At 42.2% G+C, this 11,358-nt stretch overlaps 2 protein-coding genes across 2 annotated transcripts; both read left to right on the forward strand.

Moving 5' to 3' along the window:
* Positions 1-243: 243 nt before the first annotated feature.
* On the forward strand, positions 244-9,168 carry plgrkt (plasminogen receptor, C-terminal lysine transmembrane protein). The gene is made up of 5 exons (XM_068705816.1): positions 244-382; positions 642-740; positions 6,812-6,942; positions 7,536-7,645; positions 7,988-9,168. The coding sequence occupies exons 2-5, from the start codon at positions 660-662 to the stop codon at positions 8,113-8,115; spliced, it is 450 nt and encodes a 149-aa protein (XP_068561917.1). The 5' UTR covers positions 244-382; positions 642-659; the 3' UTR covers positions 8,116-9,168.
* Positions 9,169-9,535: 367 nt separating this feature from the next.
* On the forward strand, positions 9,536-10,856 carry rln1 (relaxin 1). The gene is made up of 2 exons (XM_068705815.1): positions 9,536-9,960; positions 10,468-10,856. The coding sequence occupies exons 1-2, from the start codon at positions 9,765-9,767 to the stop codon at positions 10,794-10,796; spliced, it is 525 nt and encodes a 174-aa protein (XP_068561916.1). The 5' UTR covers positions 9,536-9,764; the 3' UTR covers positions 10,797-10,856.
* The last annotated feature ends 502 nt before the right edge of the window (positions 10,857-11,358 follow it).

Genomic DNA, 11,358 nt, shown 5'->3' on the forward strand with positions numbered 1-11,358 from the left:
ACAGACAAATACTTGTGTAGACTCGTCTGTATATTTCTCAACCCAAATGTTCCACTCACTCACTTGAGCTGTGCAAAAAGGTACAACGCATATCTAAATCTTTCTTACATTTCTTGAGAACATGCTTTGCAGGGTACAACTTGTGTACAATCATTCTCGTTTAGAATTGGTGGGGATATTGGTGTTTTATTTTGAAAGTTTGACCGGAAGTACAGTATTTATTTATATCGCTGATGACATTTGGCTGACAGGAAGTTCGCCGTGCTGTGTGAAGTGCTCACGTTCTGTTTTCATTGAGGCGTGCCCTTGAAAACCTCGTCAAACCTGCGTTTGTGACGAGTGTCATCACTTCCCTCAGCCTGCCGCTTTCTAAACATACTAGGTATGTAGAGCGTTCACCTCCAGCTAACCGAGCCACCCTTCAAAGTTCAGCCCGAGGGTGAAGCACGGGGCAGCTGCGTTGTGTGTCATGTAGCGCGTATCGTTAGCCAATTTAACTCACAGAAAGTGACGTTGAACGTCATTTGCTAACGTTGCGTATCGCTAGCACCAAATGTTAGCCGGTGTTAGCATGAAGTTTAGTCTCGCGCAGGTTAAGTTCACCGACGGTGCCATTAAAAATTGTGTCGTTTCCCCCGTAGGTTGACAGTAACAGCGCCATGGGGTTCCTGCTGTCTAAGTCCATGGACGCAAACTTTAAAAAGCAGCAAGAATTCATGCTCCACAATTCGCGGCTGCAGGTGAGTGAAGGTGCAACCCGTTCACACGGCGTCAAAAACAACAACAACAACATGGTTAAGAAGATGCAGTTTGTCGTGCACGCGTTGATTTACTTGATGCACCTGCAACCACGTGACAGTAACATGGAGACACGTGTCCTGTTGGGTCTACTGCAGCTTGGATTGTACCTCGTTTTGTATTCCTCCACCAGCTGCAGACCCAAACGCCTCATCATGTTCACTGTGCGGCAAATTGATAAATTATGATTTTTGTTGAGAAGGATGGGAATGTGCAACACACGACTAAAGCATGATATCAACTGACACAATAAGGACCTTTTATATTGGGTCAAAACCTAGCTTTAAGATTACAAGTCCATTGATGCTGCACACATATTGTGCATATTCCAAAAGTTACTAAACAGCAAACATGAAATAAATAATATCTATCTATCTATCTGTCTGTCTGTCTGTCTGTCTGTCTGTCTGTCTACCCTGTCAGCCTGGTCTGTCTTTCTTTCCTTGCATCACACAGATAGAATCTCAGCATTTTCACTTAGAGCTCACATGTTTTATTGCGCTCATTATTTCATCTCAAACAAAGGAGTGTTTATTTTTGTTTTCCTCTTCTTCTTCTTTTTGGGGCCACTCTGTTGTGATTTATTTGCGCCCGTGAGCTGCCGAGCAGCAGGTGGGATGTGTGGCCGTCATAACACCAATGACATTATCCAACTCGCACCCAAAAGGTTTTGTTGCGTCGCAGATGACTGTTATTATTATTATTATTATTATTATTATTATTATTATTATTATTCAGTGATGACAAAGGTTTGCATATTGAGTTTTCAGAGAGCCCTCGTCTGGGTTGTGACGATGACTCGCAGGTCAATATTAAATACGTGAAGCGTTGCGTCATTGACTTAACTTAAGATAGTGTCGTATTTATAATTCACACTCGGCTTTACTTTCGAAAACAAATGAAGAAGACATTTGACATTTTTTCAGTGATTTTTGATTAATTCATAAGCTTTCAGAATTTGGCAGAACAAAAACAGTCGGAACAAAACTCCTCCGGGTCGCTAATGGTCAAATTTGATGTTACTGCCTGTAATAAGGAAATTTCATCTTTCCATCACCCGACTGAATGAATACCATTGACCCTTTCAATTGGAGACTATCTGTGAAGCAAGATGTGCATTAAGATGTCAAAGATGATTGCTTTCCGGTGTTTTCAAGTCTCATCATTCAGAGCTAATTGATCCTTTCTACGAGTCAAAGTCTTTGGGCTTTGTGTTTGAATCACAGTGTCTATCCTGAACCTCACTTGAACATTCTGTGTGTGTGTGTGTGTGTGTGTGTGTGTGTGTGTGTGACGCATATAATGAAGGGTAAATGGCAGCCGTGTGATGACGTCTGTGACGTTTTTCGATGGTTTGGTAGTTAATAGGTGTCTTGGCTGCTAATGATAGGCTGTGCTTTATATTCACATCAGGGATCTTGAGTGGGGTTGAATGTGAATAGGTGGGAGGTATACGGCCTTGTTTCACTGGTGTGTGTGTGTGTGTGTGTGTGTGTGTGTGTGTGTGTGTGTGTGTGTGTGTGTGTGTGTGTGTGTGTGTGTGTGTGTGTGTGTGTGTGTGTGTGAGAGACTCCCGCTATCCTCACTTTATGGATAACACAAACACTAATGAGTAACACAAATGTTGCTTGTTTAGCCCTTTTCAGAAACAAAAATTACACGTCACTAAAAAGTACTTTACAGGGAGTAGATGCGTTAAAAGGAAAATGCTTGTTATGAAGTCGTACAGTAGAACACGAGTTAATTCAAATAAATCAAGGCTAATCGGCTAAAGGTAACTATAAAAACGCAATGGATCAAAAGAAGCGGTGGCCGATTGAATTAGGTTTCACTCTTGTTTACATGTTCACAGATTGGCTTTTTACACTCGCAAATATTTTATTGCACGTACAGTAACGAGCGCAGTTGCCATCAACTTGAGTATCCTTCACTTCCCCTGGTTCACATCACCACAGCGGCCTCTAAAACATAGTTATGAGTGTTGTCTTCCACTACTGTGTGTGTGTGTGTGTGTGTGTGTGTGTGTGTGTGTGTGTGTGTGTGTGTGTGTGTGTGTGTGTTCTCTCTCTCTCTCTCTCTCTCTCTCTCTCTCTCTCTCTCTCTCTCTCTCTCTCTCTCTCTCTCTCTCTCTCTCTCTCTCTCTCTCTCTCTCTCTCTATTCTCCTGTTACATCTACTTCTTCCAGCATGTCACCCTGTGATGATCGCGTGGATCACGTTTCAGGTATTGTCCCGCTCTGTGAATGCTTCTACTGTAACCTTTAGAAAATGTCAGTGAACTTCCCGCTAACGTTCCAGCTCTGCTCTCACCTCGTCACCTTTTCACAGTGAACTCACCGTGACTCATTTCTTTCTTTCACTTTTTCATCAGCGCTCTTTCCGGTCACTGTCTCCTCCACTGCTTTTCCAAGCTTGCCTTCAAATCTACAGTATTGGTCTTCCTATTTTTAAAGCGTAAACATGTATAAAGGTGCAACACTATGTTGCTTCGTCTTTTTGTCTTAGGGTCGTTGTTATGGCCGAGTATAACACTTATTATATATCAACCGAAATGTGTCTCAGCAAGAAACTAAATCTTGAACCGGAGGCTGACGGTCGGATTTGTAATCTTGTTTCTTTTTATTTTCCCTGATAGTTCCCGATTTAATCAAATCAAAATGTTGCCAATTATAGACATTTGAGAAATCTGTCTTCTTATGATAAATGATTGGGTATTTTATAGAGAAACGTGTTTTATATATCATTTTAGAATCGCTACCAAAGCGATGGGAAACTTTCAAATCTTACCCAATTTCCAGTCATGTGGAAAGAAAGCACAAACCTCCAAGATCTGTAATTACTGTCAGACGTTGAGTGATCTGGATGTCACATCTGTGAGGTTGGAAGTGGATTTACTGGCCGTGTGTGTGTGTGTGTGTGTGTGTGTGTGTGTGTGTGTGTGTGTGTGTGTGTGTGTGTGTGTGTGTGTGTGTGTGTGTGTGTGTGTGTGTGTGTGTGTGTGTGTGTGTGTGTGTGTGTGTGTGTGTGTGTGTGTGTGTTTGGTGGTGGTGGTGGTGTGGAGGACTTTGTTCCTGTTGGTGAGTGTGGGAAAGTAGCAGACGCAGCGATGGAGGACGGGCTGCTTGCTGCTAGCTGCTTTGAGACGCTTGGTGGTGTCTCAAAGAGAGAAGGCCCTTGAGAGCTCGTTTACGACTGGAGTGTTCGTCAGAGATGAGTTTGAAATGTGCGGCAGCGTTCCCGCACATTTCAAACTCGGTTTAAATGTCCGCGTCGGTGCTGACGATGCCGAGGTTGACTACCGTAGTCTCGCTTCACATGCATTCGTCTGGGCCGCTTCAGAGAGTCGGCATTGTTTATTATTTATATTTCAGAGACGTATGAATAGGCAGATTAATAGATAATTAAATTGTTAGTTGCAGCCCTAACAACTGCATTGTGTTCACAAGCAGATTGCTGACGAGGGAAGTCATTTTTGCAGTCGTTGCACTTTAATGCATCAAGTACCAAGCTACGAATCATGAGGCCTTTGCTTTAGTTTTCTCTGATTAAACCTCCATCAAGACCATTTCTACTCAACTCCCTCTTCTTAATCTCCATTAGAATATTCTACACCTCTTTAAAATACACTTATAAGCTGGAGACTAAAGCGAGAAACGGGTTTTCAAGAAGTAGGTAGTTTCCAGACAGTTTATTAAATTAATCTGATATCCAGTAGCTCTTGTTTACTTCCTGTTTCATGGCCCAGATGAGAGAAACGATGACTTTACGAGGGGTGAAGTCTTTTCGAGTGTGTCGAGAGGAACCCTTCATTACACATGAGTGTAGTTTCCAGATTACTCCACCCAGAGAGCGTGACACGCTCACCCTCTTTGGAGCCTCCTCCTTCCTGGTGAAGTCGGCTCCGTGACAGTAATCCACTCCAAAGGGTTTTCCAAATTTCATGATGAATTAAAATAATCAAATGTACATCCCAGGTGTTACACAGAAGTTCACACCTCTGTTTTCAGATGATGACGGCTGTTTCACTCTATGACTAATTTATGGATGAAACACATTTTTTTTTTTTTATTAATTGATTAACTGTTTGGTCCAACCGATCCAAAACTGTTGGTTTGTTCAAACCAAAAGTCCAAAATTCAAAGATATTTAAATTGCTCTCATGTCAGTCAAATGCTTGATTGACTTTATCTCTCATCAGCTCTTGATTCATTGTAATTGATTGTAACTATAATGAAATGTTACTTTTTATGAACTTTAGCCACCTTTATGAAAAATAGAATAATTATTCTTATGCGTTAAATGCACTCATGGGCTCAGTAGACATTTAGTGAAACCAAAGTTGTGTCAGTTGTGCTTCATGAAAACACACCATTGTCTTGATATATTGTATGTTTTGAGTGGTGTTTGACTAAAATGCCTTTCTCTGTTCACAAGTGTTGATTAAACTCTCCACAATCAGAGTCACAACACGCTTTAAACACACGTTCAATACGTCTTAACTTTAAGCCTTTCACTTCCCTCTGCTACTGACTAGTATTAGTCAACACACTTCACTCGCTCACAGCAGGAGAAGGAATTCTGTCATCTATTCTCCAACAAAGGTATTTGATTAGTCCTGTTATTAGATTCAGCCGTTGAATTAACACAGCCGGACCACATCCGCACTGGACTTTGGACAAAGCATTGTCATTCCATAGGGCTGATCAGTCTTACCCTCATTTATCACAATACATTTATTTATTTATCCACAACTTAAACGCGTTTACATAAAACATTATGAAAATAGCTCTTGACTCGTTCGTTCGGAGGCTCCTGCACCTTTTTAGCTTGCAAACAGCTCCTCCTCCTCCTCCTCCTCCTCCTCCTCCTCCTCCTCCTCTGTTACCTACATGTAGATGTTTTAGTTTCCTGCAAGGATGCAGACTGGCTCAAACTTTTAACAGCAGCCCAAATCAAACACAATGTCTGGTTCCTGAAGCTGTACAGTAAGTGTAGCTAGTGTGCAGTGTGTTGCTGACCATTGTGTAGCATGCGTCATGTGTGTGTGTGTGTGTGTGTGTTGTGCATGTTTAATAGCAGTTTGTTGTATAACAAGCTAGTTGCTTGAAACTATTGTGCTATGTTAGGAGGTGTTGTATAAATTCATTCAGTTTGAAAAAATGTCTTTCTATGCAGACCTCAAGAATTGATATTCCAGTATCCATGAATCTCTGTTTCGCTGACTCGTGTTCTTGAATTAGATGAATTACATTCAGAGTAAAAGTACTGAGACAACAAAATACAGTTTAACATCCAGCCAGAAGTGCAAACGGCGTTGTGCAGAGTAATGCATATGTCCAGTGGTAATAAACGTAGACAATACGTCATAATCAAAAGACAACATACACAGAATGAACAGCTGGGCTATGATGGGAATATGGTGTTCTAGACAGTGGTACACATATGAATACTTATAGGACAGTATGTACAGTAGTACAACGTGTATGTGGGAGTGTGAATAGTGCAAGTAAGTAAGTTGTACTTGCTGTATAAATAAAATAAAAGCTCACGTCTGAGACTAACTGAAGGGACACAGGCTTTTTGAAATGACGTCATTCATTCAGCGCGACGGTGATTGTGATGCTGTGAGTGAACGTCGAACAGGAAACGACCAGAGGATGAAGTGACTGAGGTTCATCAGCATGAGACCTTTGACTCTGCCTTTGTCCCTCTGACGGCCTGTCCGTCTCGCTGCTTTGATAACCCGGGTTATTCTTTCTCACACACACACACACACACACACACACACACACACACGTTATCTGTTAGACCAGGTAGAGCGTGTGCCATTAACGGAACACTTCATCCTTAAAATTACCATTTGTATCAGTTACTCACTGCCTCGAAATCTTGGAGTAACATGTTTTGTGTCCTTTCTCGTGTGTGTGTGTGTGTGTGTGTGTGTGTGTGTGTGTGTGTGTGTGTGTGTGTGTGTGTGTGTGTGTGTGTGTGTGTGTGTGTGTGTGTGTGTGTAGATGGAGCGTCAGATCCTGATGCAGAACCAGATGAGGGAGAGACAGATGGCCATGCAGGTCGCCTGGTCCAGAGAATTCCTCAATTACTTTGGGACTTTCTATGCAGTGACCACAGTTGGACTCACCTTAGGGTGAGTTTACTACACGACGGCTCATAGAGAGCAGCTCTCAGGTGTTTGGGTTAGACTCAACAATCTCTTGTTTCTAACGCGCACAAACAAAGACCCAGTAATATCAGTGACTCGACCTGAGTGAGACAACGACCTGGGTCGTGTATGACAGCTGTACGTCTTCTCAGTATTAAAGTCACCACAGTCTAGTAGCCTTTACTGGTGCAGCTCCATGTAGGACATTCGTCACATAAAGTTCAGCTGTGCAGCAGTTACAGTCTTGCTAAAAATCACAAGCCACCTATAGGTGGCGCTGCTGCTACATGACAACTTTAAATGGCTCAGTGGTTTTAAGTCTGATTTAAGTGACATTTTCCACAATTTATCCTTCTATATTTCCAGGATTTTGGTATTGCAAACATTTTAAAATGCAAACTTACTGGCCTTCTGTTTTACTGTGTGTGTTGTAATGAAAATCTCAGATTAAATCATTAAATATAATTGTGTTGCAAAATGGAAGTGTGCATTCTCTGAGATCTTTCATCTCTCCTTTTATCACATAACTACAGAGGGAGATACTGACTTGATCTGTTTCTTTTCTCACTTTTCTTCAGTGCCCTTAAAAGAAAGAAACCATTCCTATTGGCTCCCATCGTCCCGCTCGGCTTTATAATGGCCTACCAGATGGACAGCGCCTACGGGACACTTATTCATCGCGTCAGAGGTAGGACTACGTCGTTGTTCTTACCGTCACTAAACCACACGAGCAGAGCTTTATGCTGGACAGAGAAACGGAAGATCTACTCTCCACAATTACCAACGTTTATCAAACAAAAATGCCTTTATTACAAAAGTTATTCTTTTATTGAACCTTATCTCCAATCCTTAAGTCTTCTCTGCCATTAGTGCTCACTAGTGGAGGGTGGAAACCTAATAATTACTGTTAAAGGAGAACCTAACACAGCTACTGCAGCGTGAAGGACAAAAACAGGTGTTTTCACAGACACCCATTTGACACAATATCCCACATTGTGTGTTTTTTTCTTTTCTCCCATTGTGCCTTCAGGGGAGGCTGAGGGTATTATGACGTCTGAACCCGGCCGTCTGGACCTTCCTCATGGGACTCCAACGTTCGATAGCATAGAGAAAGCCCGCCGCGCTCGAAGCAGCCTCGCCTCCTTCTTGGAGAAATGACGCGTTGGTTTATTCGACGCATTCACCCTTTCTGCCAACTGTCCTTTTGACATTATTGAGTCTATGGTTTGCACTAATTCTTTATCATGGACCTTGAGTCAAATACGTCTCAATATTAATGAATATAAACATGATTATTTTGTGGTTGTTTTTTGAGGTGCATAAGTGGCCAAACAAAACACTTAAGTTAAGTAATATACTGTCACCGCTGTAGTATATCATCGAATACATCTGTAACAGGAATATTCACATCAATTACATCGAACCATTTTAACTTTACTGCATAATATCTGCATTCTGTGTGAAAGTACTCATAGTAGAAACAATTGTTCGGGAAAAAAAACAAATAATGTAAATAATTCGGTGGAAAAATACACCCCTGGTGTGTTAAATGCTTTTTAATATTAATGGATTTCCAAGATTTGAGCTGTTCTTTTCGTAACTTTTCCAGTTTGAACACGCCACTAAAAAGCAGCGTAGCCTCAGAGTGTAATATGGAATTGGGACACTGCGTTCATCTCAACAGATCGTGTTTGCTCGTCAGTCATGTTGTTAATTAAAGCTGCATTAAGCCATGTTGGCCACTAGAGGGCAGACAGACTTTAAAACGCTGTCACAGTAACATAAAGTCTGAGGCTATCGAAGCGTCTGATGTTTTATTAAATGAAAACAACTTGACAATCTGACACGAAGGAATGCAATACTCACATGTTCACTTCAGCTCACAGACACAGAGGTACAGAGCGACCAAAACGTTAATATAAAAGATATTCATTTGTCATGACAGCGGAAGATTGTTATTACTCCAAACTGTGTCACTGAAGGTTTTGGTCTTTGTTTCTGAAAGAGTTAAAGGTCCACTATGAGTGCCCAGCAGCTTTAATGCAAAGCGAAGCATTGCTGCACCTTTTTATTATCCCAGTAGTATTCAGCGGATGTAAAATATTACACGGTGCTGATATGTATGCATTGTTTATTTGTCATAATTTTAACTCGTGTTTGACATCATGGGAACTATATTTGGAAATCCAATAAAAATAAATATTGCCAATACTTTCTCTTCTCCAGCCATATTTTGTGACGAGCCACTAACTTGTAGAAAACACCTAACCAACTTTTCTTTTTTAACATGGATATCATATAAAAGTCACTTCCCCAGTGACGTGCACAAGACGTCACACATGCCTTCATATTGTCTCTAAATCATCATTGAGACTAGTGTGAGTAATGTGCACACTTCACAATGAAATATTCCCCTAATATTATTATAATAAAGAAATAACTGCATGTACGTCATTGTCATCCATCTAAATGACGTGTGAGGGAGAGAGGGAGGGGGAGGGGGAGGGAGAGAGGGGTTGGGGTTGGATGCATAGGTTGATGAGTGAACCGGTGACTAGGTTTACAGAGAGAACAAAAAGAGGAAACCAGAGCCTGCTCTGCAACACAACACTGACGAACAGGAGCATCTTCTACAACTTCAGCATTTGGCTGCAACACAACTCTTCTACCAGAAAGAAAACAACAACAACAACAACAACAAGGAAACTAACAGCTTTGGAAACACTGTCCAGATCCGAGGTGGAGCTCAGCTTGACCCTCCAGTGCAGCGCAAACTGGCCGACTCGTTCTGTTAGTTTAAAGTGACGATGCTGTGGAGGTTGACCCTCGCCGTGGCTGTGGTGTGTGTCGGCGGCATCTGCAACTGTGTGAAGGCGGACCTGATGGACAGGCTGATCCTACCGAGGGACTACGGGGTGAAACTGTGCGGCAGAGAGTTCATCCGAGCGGTCATTTTCACCTGCGGCGGCTCCCGGTGGAGACGGTCCACGGTGGGGGACAAAGGTGAGTCAGCATGACTGTCCTTTTTCACTAATTGCTTCATTTGTGCATTTGTGTATTTAAAAATAAATAAATACCAGCACAAAGATTTGCATAGAGTTTTGAAAACATAGACTTATTATAAAATTATCTTCTGACCATATGTTGAAACGTGTCTTTAAACTTGGTGAAATGTATTTCTCATTTGTTTTATTTCTTGCGAGCGCGTTAATGTAGATGGTGAGTTATTACACATCAAAAGGTAATCAGGCAACAGCCCCCCCCCCCCCCCCCTGCATTTCAGTTAGACAGCTGATTGACAGAGCCTCTACTTCAGCACCATGGTCAGCTCATGTTCAGTGGTAATTGCACAAACCCTTTTAGTGAGTAATAACTGTTATTTCCTCTGAAAAGCACCTTTTTATAAACATGCTCTGATCATTGAACATATTTGTACAACGACTAAAGGTGCGTTTGAAGAATGATGTCCTGTAATCTTTATATTGAATTGAATCTATCCGTTTTCTCCAGATGCCTTGAGGTGGAGTTCCCTCAGTGACGTTACAGTGGAGGACGACCGGCACACCTGGCAGTCAGGTCCAGAGGTCACAGCAGACGACCTTTCTCCCCTCGGCCGCGCTCCCTCCCTGGCAGACCTCCTGGTTCTGTACGGGGCCAGAGGGGACCGGCGGCAGCCGTCGCCGAGTGACTCGGCCCTTCGGCCGCCCACGGTTTTAGGCGAGCGAGACGCAGCTGACGGGCCCATGCACCAAAAGATGAAGAGGAACTTTTCTCTGGGTGTGGCGGGAAAGTGCTGTAACCACGGCTGCACCAAGAACGATATCGGACGCTTGTGTTGAGGCAGGGAGGAATGGGGGGGGGAGGAGGAGGAGGAGAAGGAGGAGGAGGGATGGGTGGTGGACGAGACGTAGGAAGAGATCTGCTCTTCAATTTTAAGATTTCAAATTTTCTTTATTCCCTTTACTTGATATTTTGTTTAAAGAAACAACAACCATGTTCTGTATGTACGGTATTATCACTCTTTCAGCACCATTGAAAAATAAATTTGAAATACTGTGTTAATATGAAATGTCGAGCCGCATCATATGTTGTCTCCCACACTTGTTTGTATGCTGGATTTGGAGCACAGAACAGAATCCATATTCCACATTAGATTATTCAACTAAACTACGGTTATACCAGCAAAGGCCAATATCACACATTAATGTCATTTAGGCTGCTGTGAACTTATTGCTGGCCTCCGTTCACAGCATTACGTCTGCCGCATCATTTTCTGTTAACACCCCAAGGACACTGCTGCAAAAGAGCAGTTTGTTTTTTTTAACCCTTAATGATGCAGATAAAACCAATAAATACGTTTAACCCCTTGAACAAAACCCACCTTCATGCACACGACTTTTG

This window comes from Cebidichthys violaceus, unplaced genomic scaffold (assembly GCF_023349555.1).
Source record: "Cebidichthys violaceus isolate CVI_PGR_0920_01 unplaced genomic scaffold, fCebVio1.0.p SCAF_12, whole genome shotgun sequence".
In the NCBI taxonomy this organism is placed as follows: domain Eukaryota; kingdom Metazoa; phylum Chordata; class Actinopteri; order Perciformes; family Stichaeidae; genus Cebidichthys; species Cebidichthys violaceus.

Coding starts and splice junctions, on each gene's coding strand:
- rln1 (XM_068705815.1), top strand. CDS start 9,765: ATGCTGTGGAGGTTGACCCTCGCCGTGGCTGTGGTGTGTGTCGGCGGC. Junction 9,961..10,467: donor GTCCACGGTGGGGGACAAAG/GTGAGTCAGCAT, acceptor CGTTTTCTCCAG/ATGCCTTGAGGTGGAGTTCC.
- plgrkt (XM_068705816.1), top strand. CDS start 660: ATGGGGTTCCTGCTGTCTAAGTCCATGGACGCAAACTTTAAAAAGCAG. Junction 741..6,811: donor TCCACAATTCGCGGCTGCAG/GTGAGTGAAGGT, acceptor GTGTGTGTGTAG/ATGGAGCGTCAGATCCTGAT. Junction 6,943..7,535: donor ACAGTTGGACTCACCTTAGG/GTGAGTTTACTA, acceptor ACTTTTCTTCAG/TGCCCTTAAAAGAAAGAAAC.